The 10013-nt window shown below is 62.1% G+C and overlaps 1 protein-coding gene across 4 annotated transcripts in view; it reads right to left on the bottom strand.

The window, feature by feature from the left end:
- The window catches only part of COL18A1 (collagen type XVIII alpha 1 chain), a 93864-nt gene continuing 85251 nt past the window's right edge, over window positions 1401-10013 (bottom strand). For 2 of the 4 annotated variants that reach the window (XM_018052213.1, XM_018052196.1), the window contains 11 exons: window positions 9477-9539; window positions 7050-7093; window positions 6662-6784; window positions 6032-6185; window positions 5876-5949; window positions 5391-5546; window positions 4938-4970; window positions 3633-3878; window positions 3262-3459; window positions 2712-2827; window positions 1401-1837 (listed from right to left, as the gene is read on the bottom strand). In XM_018052213.1, the coding sequence (XP_017907702.1) occupies window positions 1624-1837; window positions 2712-2827; window positions 3262-3459; window positions 3633-3878; window positions 4938-4970; window positions 5391-5546; window positions 5876-5949; window positions 6032-6185; window positions 6662-6784; window positions 7050-7093; window positions 9477-9539 (1421 nt within the window). In that variant the 3' untranslated portion in view covers window positions 1401-1623. The remainder of the gene's footprint in view (window positions 1838-2711; window positions 2828-3261; window positions 3460-3632; window positions 3879-4937; window positions 4971-5390; window positions 5547-5875; window positions 5950-6031; window positions 6186-6661; window positions 6785-7049; window positions 7094-9476; window positions 9540-10013) is intronic. The other 2 variants (XM_018052207.1, XM_018052201.1) reach the window with 2 other exon arrangements.

Raw genomic sequence — 10013 nt, 5'->3', positions numbered from 1 at the left:
TGTGCATAGGTTACATGCAAATTTCACACCAATTTACCTAAGAATTCCTGAGCATTCCCAAGCAGGTTTTGGTATCTGTAGGGTTGTTGGGACCAATCCCCATGGGGCTGAGGGACAACCATACATCTGAAAACCCTTGTGTATCCATGTGCATCCGCGTACATCTGCACAGCTGTGTATACGTGTGCACACCTGTATATACCTATGCATACCTATGCACATCTGTGCATGTCTGCACACCCTTTGGCAGGATTGGCCAGCCGGGCAGTCCAAGACAAGGACTCGCCTCCTGACAGTGAAAGTGAAAACAAGTCAGTCGCTTAGTCATGTCTGCCTGGACTGTAGCCCACAAGGCTTCTCTGCCTGTGGGAGTCTCCAGGCAGGAAGAGCTCCTGCAGGCCAGGCGTCCGTGCGAATGGCCATTTTTATTTGGAGACTGTTGGGAAGCCAGACACAGCTCCCCGGACCAGCCCCTCAGTTTACTGTCACAGTGCTCAGACAGCAGGCCCTGGGGCAGCTGGGCTCTGGCCTGCAAACCCCAGCATGGCCATCCCATCAGCTCCCCCAGAGATGCCTGTGTCCACCCCCAAATGTCCCTTCCTCTCCTCCCAGAGGAGGGCCACGCTGTGGGTTTCCCCAGAGACGTGCTGGTGCAGACTGCACTGAGCAGGGACCAAGCACATGTGGCCTTCACCCGTCCGGAGCTGGCCCCACCCCTCCACGTAGCCTTGCCCATCTCGGAGCTGGCTGGGCAGGCGCGTGTGGCCATCCCCTTTGCCTCCATGTCCGGCAAAGGTGGATGCGGGACCGTGGTGCCAAGCTCAACCAGAGGCAGTTCCAGCCAGGACTTGAGGGGGCTTGGATCTGGGCCCAGATGGATCCTGGACGTGCTCCTGGGCAGAACTGGGGAAGGGACGCTAGTGCTGAGTGGGAGGTCTAGGTCTGGGGACCAGGCGCTGGGTTTATGGACCCCTCAACAAGTACATCTTGGACTGGGGTCAGGCTCTGTGCCTTAGGGGTCACTTACTGTAGACGATCCCCACCCCCCTGGGAAAGGACTGGCCACACAGCAGCAGCAGGAGGAGACAGGGGCCAGAGCCCAGGGAGGTGGAGCTGAGGAACCCGGGTCAGCGGTGGGGCGCCAAGCTTGGAAGCTTCTGCAGGATGGCTGCTGGGAGGAAAGGTGGTGAAGCCCCAGCGCCCCCTCGTGGCTTCTCTGTAGATGGCTGGGTGTTGGCAGGACAAGAGTTTTTGGGAAGCAGAGTAGCTGGGGCAAACACCACCCCCCACCATGCCCCAAGGTACCCAGGAGGTCCTGGGGACCCACCTCCCTGGGCAGAAGTTTGCAGAGTTGGCCTCTTGCCAAAACAAGGCCAGAAGGAAGTCTGAGCACCAGGCAGTTTTAAACTTTTTTAAAAATACACTCTTTGGCTTCCTTTTATTTCTTGAGGATTACATGAATCGTGAACCATACATCAAGTGTCCCAGCCAGGTCCCCTCGCTGGGGTTGTCGGCAGAGGCTCTCTGCCCAGGCTGGGGGCATTCTGCTCCTCCTGCCTGGCGCCTGGCTCCTCTCTGGCACTCTGTTCGCCAGTCCACCTGTCCATGGTGCCCGCAGAGGCCCTACTTGGAGGAGGAGGTCATGAAGCTGTTCTCGATGCAGAGGACGATGAAGGCGTTGTGACACCCGGCAGCTTTCTGCTCCAGCAGCCGGCCCGACAGGAGCGAGGAGGCCTGGCCCGTGGCCGCCCTGCTGTCCGTCCGCCACGTCTCGCAGTAGCTCTCGGTCAGCCGGCGCCCACTGGTGTCTGAGCCGTGCCACACGCTCTTCTGGGGCCTGCAAGATGCAACAGCTGTCTGTCTCACTGGGCCTGCCTCTCCCAGGCTGTAGCCACCCCAAGCAGAAGAGGGTGTCTCCTGCTGGTGGAGGTTTGGTGGGGTGTGTGGGCCGCTGGGGAGCAAAAACTTGGGTTGCTGGCACTCAGGCCCACCCAGTCCTGGGGCTCTACCTCCCAGATCACACCCTGTGCTGCTGTTGCTTTGGGGGACACTGCCTGGTGAGCAGGGTCTGGCAACATGGACAGCTGGCCCTTTGGGGTGGGTGGACCTGGCATCGAGTGGCCATGCCTGATAAAAGCTGCCAGCCTCCTCACTAGGAACCAGGTGTAGCCCCTTGGCTGGTGGAGCCCACAGGGGCCAGGGCATAGCCCTGGGCAGTGCTCCTCGATGAAGGCTGGGACACAGGCTCATGTGACACCCTGAGCCCCTTAAGTGTCCGCGAACAGGAGTCCTCACACCAGCTGGCAGAGCGCGATGGGTGTGGGGCCAGCCTGAGGGCCACCCAGTGACTTCTGCAAGCATGTTGGACACGTGTTCTCCGGCCCAGAAATTCCACTTTGAGGAATCTACATAAATAATTCGCTGTGATGTTTATGTGAGACTGGGGCCAGAGCCTGTGGTCTCCCAGACGTGCCTCCCCAGCAGGAGGCAGGGGGCACTTGCTGGGAAAGCAGGCCAGATGAAGGTGTTTCAGGTAATACCACAAACAACCACCTTTACCGCTCCTCCTGTGATCTTGGATTTTGTGGGTTTTAAGCTGTGAGCATGTGTCGCAACTGAGTCAGCCTGCAGGCTCAGAGCCAAAGCATCCCCCTTTGCTCAGGACTCTCGGATCCAGAGGACCTGAGCCGCTGGCCCACATGGAGACCTACCAGGCGGGATGCTGGAGGACATCTCTGCCGTCGAAGGAGAAGATGCGGGCGCCAGGCTTCAGCCAGCCCTCGGAGCCTAAGAACAAGGCCTCCCAGCTAGGAAACAGCACCTCGTCCTGTGGAGAAGAGGGGGTCAGCCCGTGTCTGGTCACCATCCGCCAGGGGCAAGGGTGGCTGGGTGGTCTCAGTGGCCTCCAAAACTCTCACCCATCCAAGGGTAGGTTGACCCCAGGCTTCCTGCCCCCCAGGAAGGCAGGCACCCACCCCCGGCCCTGGACCCCGAGCTGGACCAAGTCTACCACCTCTGGTCCTGAGGGATGTGGGCACTCAGAGGATAGAACTCGGCGTATCTAGAAAGCACATTGTTCCCTTCCGGGAAGGAGCCACGGAACACAGCCCGGTAAAGGGCACTGCGCGGGGGCAGGGCCCACAGCAGAGCGTAAGGGCCTGGGGGGACCAGGCTGCCTCCCCCAGCTGGTGAGGCACCACGCCCCTGGCAGACGCGGGCAGGGGTCCCCAGAGGTGAGCCCGAGCAGGGCCGCGCACGCACCCTGAGGTTGACGACGGGCAGGGAGCCGCGGTCGGCGCGGCGCACGATGCTGTACAGGTCCTGCAACCGCGAGGACAGGAACGCGCGGAAGGTGCCGGCCAGCCCCGCGGCGCGCGCCTGCTGGAAGCACTGGAAGTCGGCGCCGCGGATGCCGCGCAGGCCGCCCGACTGCGGGCTGTTAAGCGCCACCAGGTGCAGCTGCGGGGGAGCCTCGGGTCACTGCGGCCCGCAGTCTCCGGGCGGGTCGCAGCTGGGGTCCCCGCCCCCGCCTCCGCATCTTCCCTACCCGTCCGGCCCTCTCCCCAGCACCCTACCCGCCCCGCCCCGCTGCCCTAGGCTCCGGAATCTCCAGCGGGCGGGGTGTCACTCACCACCGGCTGGAAGTCGTGGTGGGTGTGGGAGGGCGAGGCCGTGGAGGTTACCGGCCGGAAGTGTGCGTAGGCTCCGTGGTGCGGGGCGCCGGGGTACGGCTGGGGGTGCGGCAGGCGCGGGGGACTGGCCAGGATGTCGTCCGCCCGCCAGGACCGCGCTGTCGGGTGTGGGGCCTCCCGGCGGGGGTAGGGATTACCCTCGTGCAGCTGCACCACGGGGGGCTGCAAGACGGCCACCTCGTTGTCCTGCAGGGGGAGTGGCGGACAGCGCGTGGAGCCGGGCCTGCTGCACCCGCGTGGGCCCCGTGGTGAGGCCTGCGGGGCGGCTTGGGGGGGCATGAGGGAGCGGGTGTGGGTCTGCTGCCTACCAGGGAGGTCCCGATGCCCGACCCTGCGCGCCCTTCATTTGCACCAGACTGTGTTCTTGGGCGGCTGGGGCTAGACTGGAGGTGGTGAGCTGGGCATTGCACCCCAGACCTGGGGGCGCCTAGCCTGTCCGGAGGGAGCTGGCCTGCTGATATCTCAGTCGGGTCAGCTGGCCCTCTGCCCAAGCCCCAGTCCTCACCCTCAGAAGCCAGCTTCTCCCCTGACCCAGGGAGGGACCACCCTGACCCCACAGCCTCCCTGCCCTCCCACCACAGCAGTGGAGGTACCAACCCCTCAGAGTGGGACCTGGACCACCAAATCCTAGCGCACCCCCCTCTTACCGACTCTGCCCTTCCCACAGCACCCAAGCCTCTGACACCTGTCCACTGGTACTGGTGGTAATCTCTAATGCAGTCACACTGGTGTGATCACCTCGTGTGTCCACATGAGACGTGTCTGTCTACATTACCATGTTACTGCCCATCGCCGACTACCTTGGTGCCTGTCTCCCTGACAATGTCACCTGCGGCCAGGGGCCATGCCTGCTTAAGCGCAGCTGTCCCCTGGAACAGCGCCCAGCAACTGGGAGGGAGGGGCACAGCTAGGTGCTGAGTGGGAGAAGGGACTCCCAAGCCCCTGCGGGGGCAGACAGACCCACACAGAACCCCACGCCCACAACCTAGGATGGAGCCCACTCCTGAACTGTTTGAGAAACCGTGACCTCTACTCAGAGGATCCGCCGCCGGGTGATACAGCCCTACCTAGGGAAACTGGACTATCCCCCTCCCTGCCTCTCCCCCTCCCCCTCCCCCCACTCGCACCCCTGAAAGGTCTGTCCCTGTGCTGGCCCCGTGGACGAGGGCAGACAGACCAGGATCAAAAGAGTCTCTCTCCTGGGAGGGCAATGAGGTGGTTGTGGGAAGAAGGGGCACTCCTTACCGTCCCATGGGGGAGGGGCGTGTGGGCCTCCAGCTGGAAGAAAACAGGGTGGGGGTCACCTCAGGACCTCTGAGCCAGCCGGCACCACTCACCCAGGCCACCCCACCCCTGAGCTGTGTCCTGGTGGCCCCCGCCCCCGCCCCCCTTCCCCACCCCATGCCCGGCACACAGTAAGGACATCTGTCAGTTTAAAAAGGAACAGCAACTTGTCTTTGAACCTAAAACTACTACAAAACAGCTTCTAATAAAAGGAGGAGAGAGGCGAGCAAGGATGGGGGATCACTGGCTGTCACGCCCAGACCCAAGGGGACCCCACCTGGCTGGTCTGGTGCCCTCACCCAGGCCTCACCAGGCCTCAACACCGAGCCTCCACCTCCCATCATCCCAGAGCGAGAAGGGAAGGCCGCCCCCCCACCCACCGCCTTGTGCAAGGAGAGCGCATCCAGGACTCACCAGAACCTTCCGGAACCCATTCCGGACCCGGACGTACAGCTCCTCCCTGTCGGCCACGTAGATGAGCCAGCCCTCCGGTACCTGCGGCACCTGGTCCACCAGCATCTGGTACGTCGCCCAGACCCTCACCTGCTGGAAGCCCAGCCCAGTGGATCCCTGCGGAGGGGCCTCAGGGCTCACAGAGGGGTGGGGCTGGGACATCTGAAGACCTAGGTCGCCCCTCCTCCCCAGGCTGGCCCCAGGAGCGCTGTGGGGAGATGTCAGCCCCCGAGGCCCTGGGCCACACGGCCTCTGCACAGCAGAGGGAACTTCTCAGTGGCTCCCATCCACCCCTGCCCATCTGACCCCAGCCGCACCTGGGGCCCCACTTCTGCTTTGGAAAACGTGTCTCAGGGCCCTCAGTGCTGGGGTCCCCTGACAGCCTCTAAAGGGAAGGGTAGCTGGCCAGTGAGGGTCCCATAGATCAGGAGCAGGGGGGTGCTTACCCCTGAAGAAGTGCCCATGGATCCAGGGGGTCCTGGGGGCCCAGGTGGGCCTGGCGGGCCAGGAACACTGATGGCTACAAGAGAGAAGACAGAGGTAGGAACGCTGGCCCTGCCTGGAGCGGGCTGGAGCCCAGGGCCACTCCTCACCCTACTTACTCTGCCTGTAGGGGCCAGGAAAGGAAGGGGGTCCCGGGGGCCCTGGGGGTCCAGGGGGCCCAGGAGGCCCCTGGCGTCCCTCGTAGCCAATGCCAGGGGGTCCCTGAGGTCCCGGAGGGCCAGGCTGGCCGCGGACGCTCTCTCCCTTGGGGCCCTGAGGCAGACAGAACACGAAGCCTTGTCACCTGTGTCCCCAGGCCGGGCACAGGCAAGCCTGAGGGGCTGGGCTGCAGCTGCCAAGAGCCCATGGTCCCCGAACCGCTGTCCCCTCCCTGTCCCCGTCCTGCTCGCCCTCCACTGGGAGGGGACCTCAGGCTGCAGGCGAGGGCAGCCCCACACAGAGGCACAGCCCCAGGGCCCCCGGACGCTTTCAGGACAGAGGGTCTCCCTGAGGGGATTTGGTGGAGGACAGCACGAGCGGGAGAGGAGGTGCCCCCAGGTCGGGGCCCGATTGGGAGGGTGGACGCTGTGAGCCCACCAGGCCTGACTCATGGGTGCCCCCCAGCATGGGCACCCCCGCTGGGGCAAAGGACCAAGGTGGGTACTCAGGGCCCAGCCCACAGGGACGACCTCCCTCAGCTCCAGGCTCCTGCATGTGGGCAGCTGTGGGCAACCTGGGGCCCCACTCACCGGAATCCCTGGGTAGCCAGGCGGGCCGGGGGGTCCAGGCACACCGGAGCCGAAAAATCCTCCGCCCCCGGGCTCACCCCTTTCTCCTTTCTGCCCAGCGGCCCCTCGTTCCCCCTTCTGCCCCTGTGGGTGGAAATGCTTGTGGGCGACAGTTCGGCTCCCGGTGGCTGCCGGCGTGGGGAGGGGTGGGCACAGCGGCCCCAGGCCCAGGCGAGGCAGCCAGATTCTTTGCAGCGCAAGCCTGGCCAGCCTGCAGGACAGGACTCAGCCTCCCAACCTCCCACTGCGTCCACCAAGTTCCCGAAAAGTGGAGCCAGGGATGGCGGGCCCTGGGTGTCCTCTGGGGACCCGTGGGGGGGGCAGTGTGAGGATGAAGGGTGCTACCCACCTTCATCTCGGCACCCAGCTGGAGGAGGTCGAACGGGAACTGCCCTATGGAGGGGTTTGGGGGAGTGCTTGGTGAGAGGCGGGCTTCCTCCAGTATCCCCCGGCCCCCAAACGCACCTATGTCTCCTTCTCTTTCTATAACCTCTGTATTTCTGTGCAGAGATCTCCTGCATGCTTCGTTACATTTATTCCCAATTACTTGACACTTTCTGGTGTTTTTGTTCAGTATTATTGCTGACACACAGCACTGTGGATACAAGGGACTGATGTTTACTGTGAAATGACCACCACGGGATGTTCAGTTAACAACCACCATCTCTCTCTCTCACACACACACACAGGCAAAAGAGTAGTCGTCCATGCTGTGGCTGTACATGGTATGGTGTCTTCCACACTGACTCCTGGTCGCTCCCTCGAGGGCAGACACGCCGCAGGGACTGGCTGTGCATTGGGCGAGGGCCTGGGGGCCCCGGTGCAGGTGGGGGGCTGCTGTCACGGCTGAGCGGCTCCTCCACCCGCAAGCTGACCTGGCCTCTCGTTTGCTATCTTCCTCACTTACACACCCCCCCTCTGATGAGTGGTTGTATGTTTTTCCTTTCAGATATGTTGCTTTTTGCTTTCTGTATCTTGAAGCTATGTTGTTAGGGGCACGGAAGTTCAGAATTGCTGTGCTTTCCTGGTGGATTTACCCCTCGATGATTATAAATTTAAAAAAAAAATTACGGGGAGTGTTTCCTGCCCTAAGATAACTTGTCTGACTTCTCACAAGCACACACAGGTGTGCGCACACACCCACGGCTCCCTTCTCACCAGACCATGACCCGCTTTCCCCTCAGCTCTCACGTCCTTGCATTTGGGGGTGTCTCTTGTAAGCAGCATAGTTTTGTTTTTGTCCCGTTGACGACGTTTGTCCTTAAACAGGAGAGGACCCTCTCTCTGAACGTCTGCGTCGGTGGATCTGGGTTGACTCCATCTTCACTCTGTGTTCTGAAGCTTCAACATAGCTTCTCTGCCCACTGTTCCAGACTCCGCTCCTCTCACGCTGACTCTGGGTCAAGTGTTTCCTATGCTTCTCTACCTTCCTGCTCTACCATCAGGGACATGTTCCTTCTGTCTTGGTTGGTCCTGAGGTGTGCCCACAGGGGGGACTCGTGTCCTGGGCTGGCCTCGCTGCCCGCTTCCTCTTCCTATGGAAGAATGTCTTCACCGGATGCAGAATTCTAGTGAGAATGTTAGTCCCTCAGTCATGTCCAACTCTTTGCAACCCCATGGACTGTAGCCCACCACACTCTTCTGTCCGTGGACTTCTCCAGGCAAGAATACTGGAGTGGGTAGTCATTCCCTTCTCCAGGGGATCTTCCCAACCCAGGGATTGAACCCAGGTCTTTGAATTCTAGGCGAGCCGCTAATTTCTTCCAACATCTTGAAACCTTTGCACCCTCTGGCTCCTCCCGTCCTCATGAGGGATCAGCTGTGGGTCATGTGGACTCTGCGTGAACACGACCTTGAACCCGGCCCTGGTTTGGAAGCTCAGCCATGATGCCTTCAAATGCTCTTCTGCACCCCGTCTGCCCCTTGCCTGACCCACATGTCCTCACCCACACGTCTGACCTCCCTCGGCCTGTCCAACTTCCCAGCACATAGGCCGAGTTCCGTGCTGACCCCTCCCCTCGTCATCTGGGTCCCAGCAGCTGAAGTCACACAGAATCTTCACATCCAGAGGCTGTGGTTTTCAGCCCGACAATTAAACCCTACTCTCGTCCACGCCTCCAGTCTGCACTGGCATCGCCTTCCCTCCACGTCCAGGCACCGTCATCACCGTTAAGTCCAAGCCTGGAAACTCCTGTCCACGTTGCCCACTTCTTCCTCAAGAAACCCAGGCCCTCAACAAGCTCACCTTCCTTAAGAGTAAGGTTAGCTTCTGCTTCGGACAGCTTGAAGGGCAAACTTGAGCTTGGCCCTCCCCCAGAGCCCTGCCCTTGGTCACCCTTTGGCTGGCAGTGCCCAGGGGTCCAGCTGTCCCGGCTTTTGACCACCCTGCTCCCAGCGCCTACTTGATCTCTGATTTCACCCACCTGAAGAAGCAGGATTCGGCTGGGGATTCTTGCCATCTCAGGGGACATTGAGATGCTGGGGCTTCACCCCCTTGGAGGACCCCAGCCGACAAGGCTCCTGCAGTGCACTGGGGATGCTGGGTCTTCCCCGGAGGCTCACATGGGGGCCCAGCCCTGCTCCTCAAAGACTGGGTGCAGGGACATTCTGCCTGGCCATCACCTCAGCCCTGAGATCCTTCCCCCCTGGCCTGCCCCAAGGCTGTGCAGGAAACCAGGTGTCCCGTCAGGGCCCCTGAGCCCGGGAGGGAACCCCCCTCCTCCAGGAGATGGGCAGGCGACCACACACGCAGCCCCCCAGCTCAGAGCACTCTCACCTCGTGGTCCGGGCGGGCCCACATCTCCTTTGTCACCCTTGGGTCCAGAAGGCCCCTGGTGCCCTGGAGAGACACAGACCCCAGTGCCTGTTACTGAACGTGTACAGAAGCTGCTAAGACGCCCTCCTGCCCGCATATGGCCTGACCCTGGGGGGCGCCAAGTGCACTGCAGGCCTGGGCCAGGGAGAGGGCAGCGTGTCAACCTGGGGAGCCTCAGAGCAAGAGCTGGTGAGCAGCCAGTGCCTGGTGGTCACAGCCCAGGGGCCACAGCCTCTGCTCCCAGAGGCCACATCGCCCCTGCCTGGAGGGGCTGGCATGAGGAGCTGGAGCTGGACTGTGGACAGCCAGTGAGTGGCCACTTGGTGTCCGCTCGGTGTCCACTCCTGTCCACAGCTGGACTTCCTGGAAGGCTATGCAGGGTGGACCCTGGAGCCCAATAAACACACCGTGGTCAACTGGGGCTGGCGGTCCCAGATCATCCAGCTCCCCCGTGAGGGCTGCCCCACGAGACCTGCTGTGAGTTGTGGCTGGAGGGGC

The sequence above is a fragment of the Capra hircus genome, chromosome 1 (genome assembly GCF_001704415.2).
Source record: "Capra hircus breed San Clemente chromosome 1, ASM170441v1, whole genome shotgun sequence".
Taxonomy (NCBI): domain Eukaryota; kingdom Metazoa; phylum Chordata; class Mammalia; order Artiodactyla; family Bovidae; genus Capra; species Capra hircus.
This window is presented reverse-complemented; position numbering and strand designations above follow the sequence as displayed.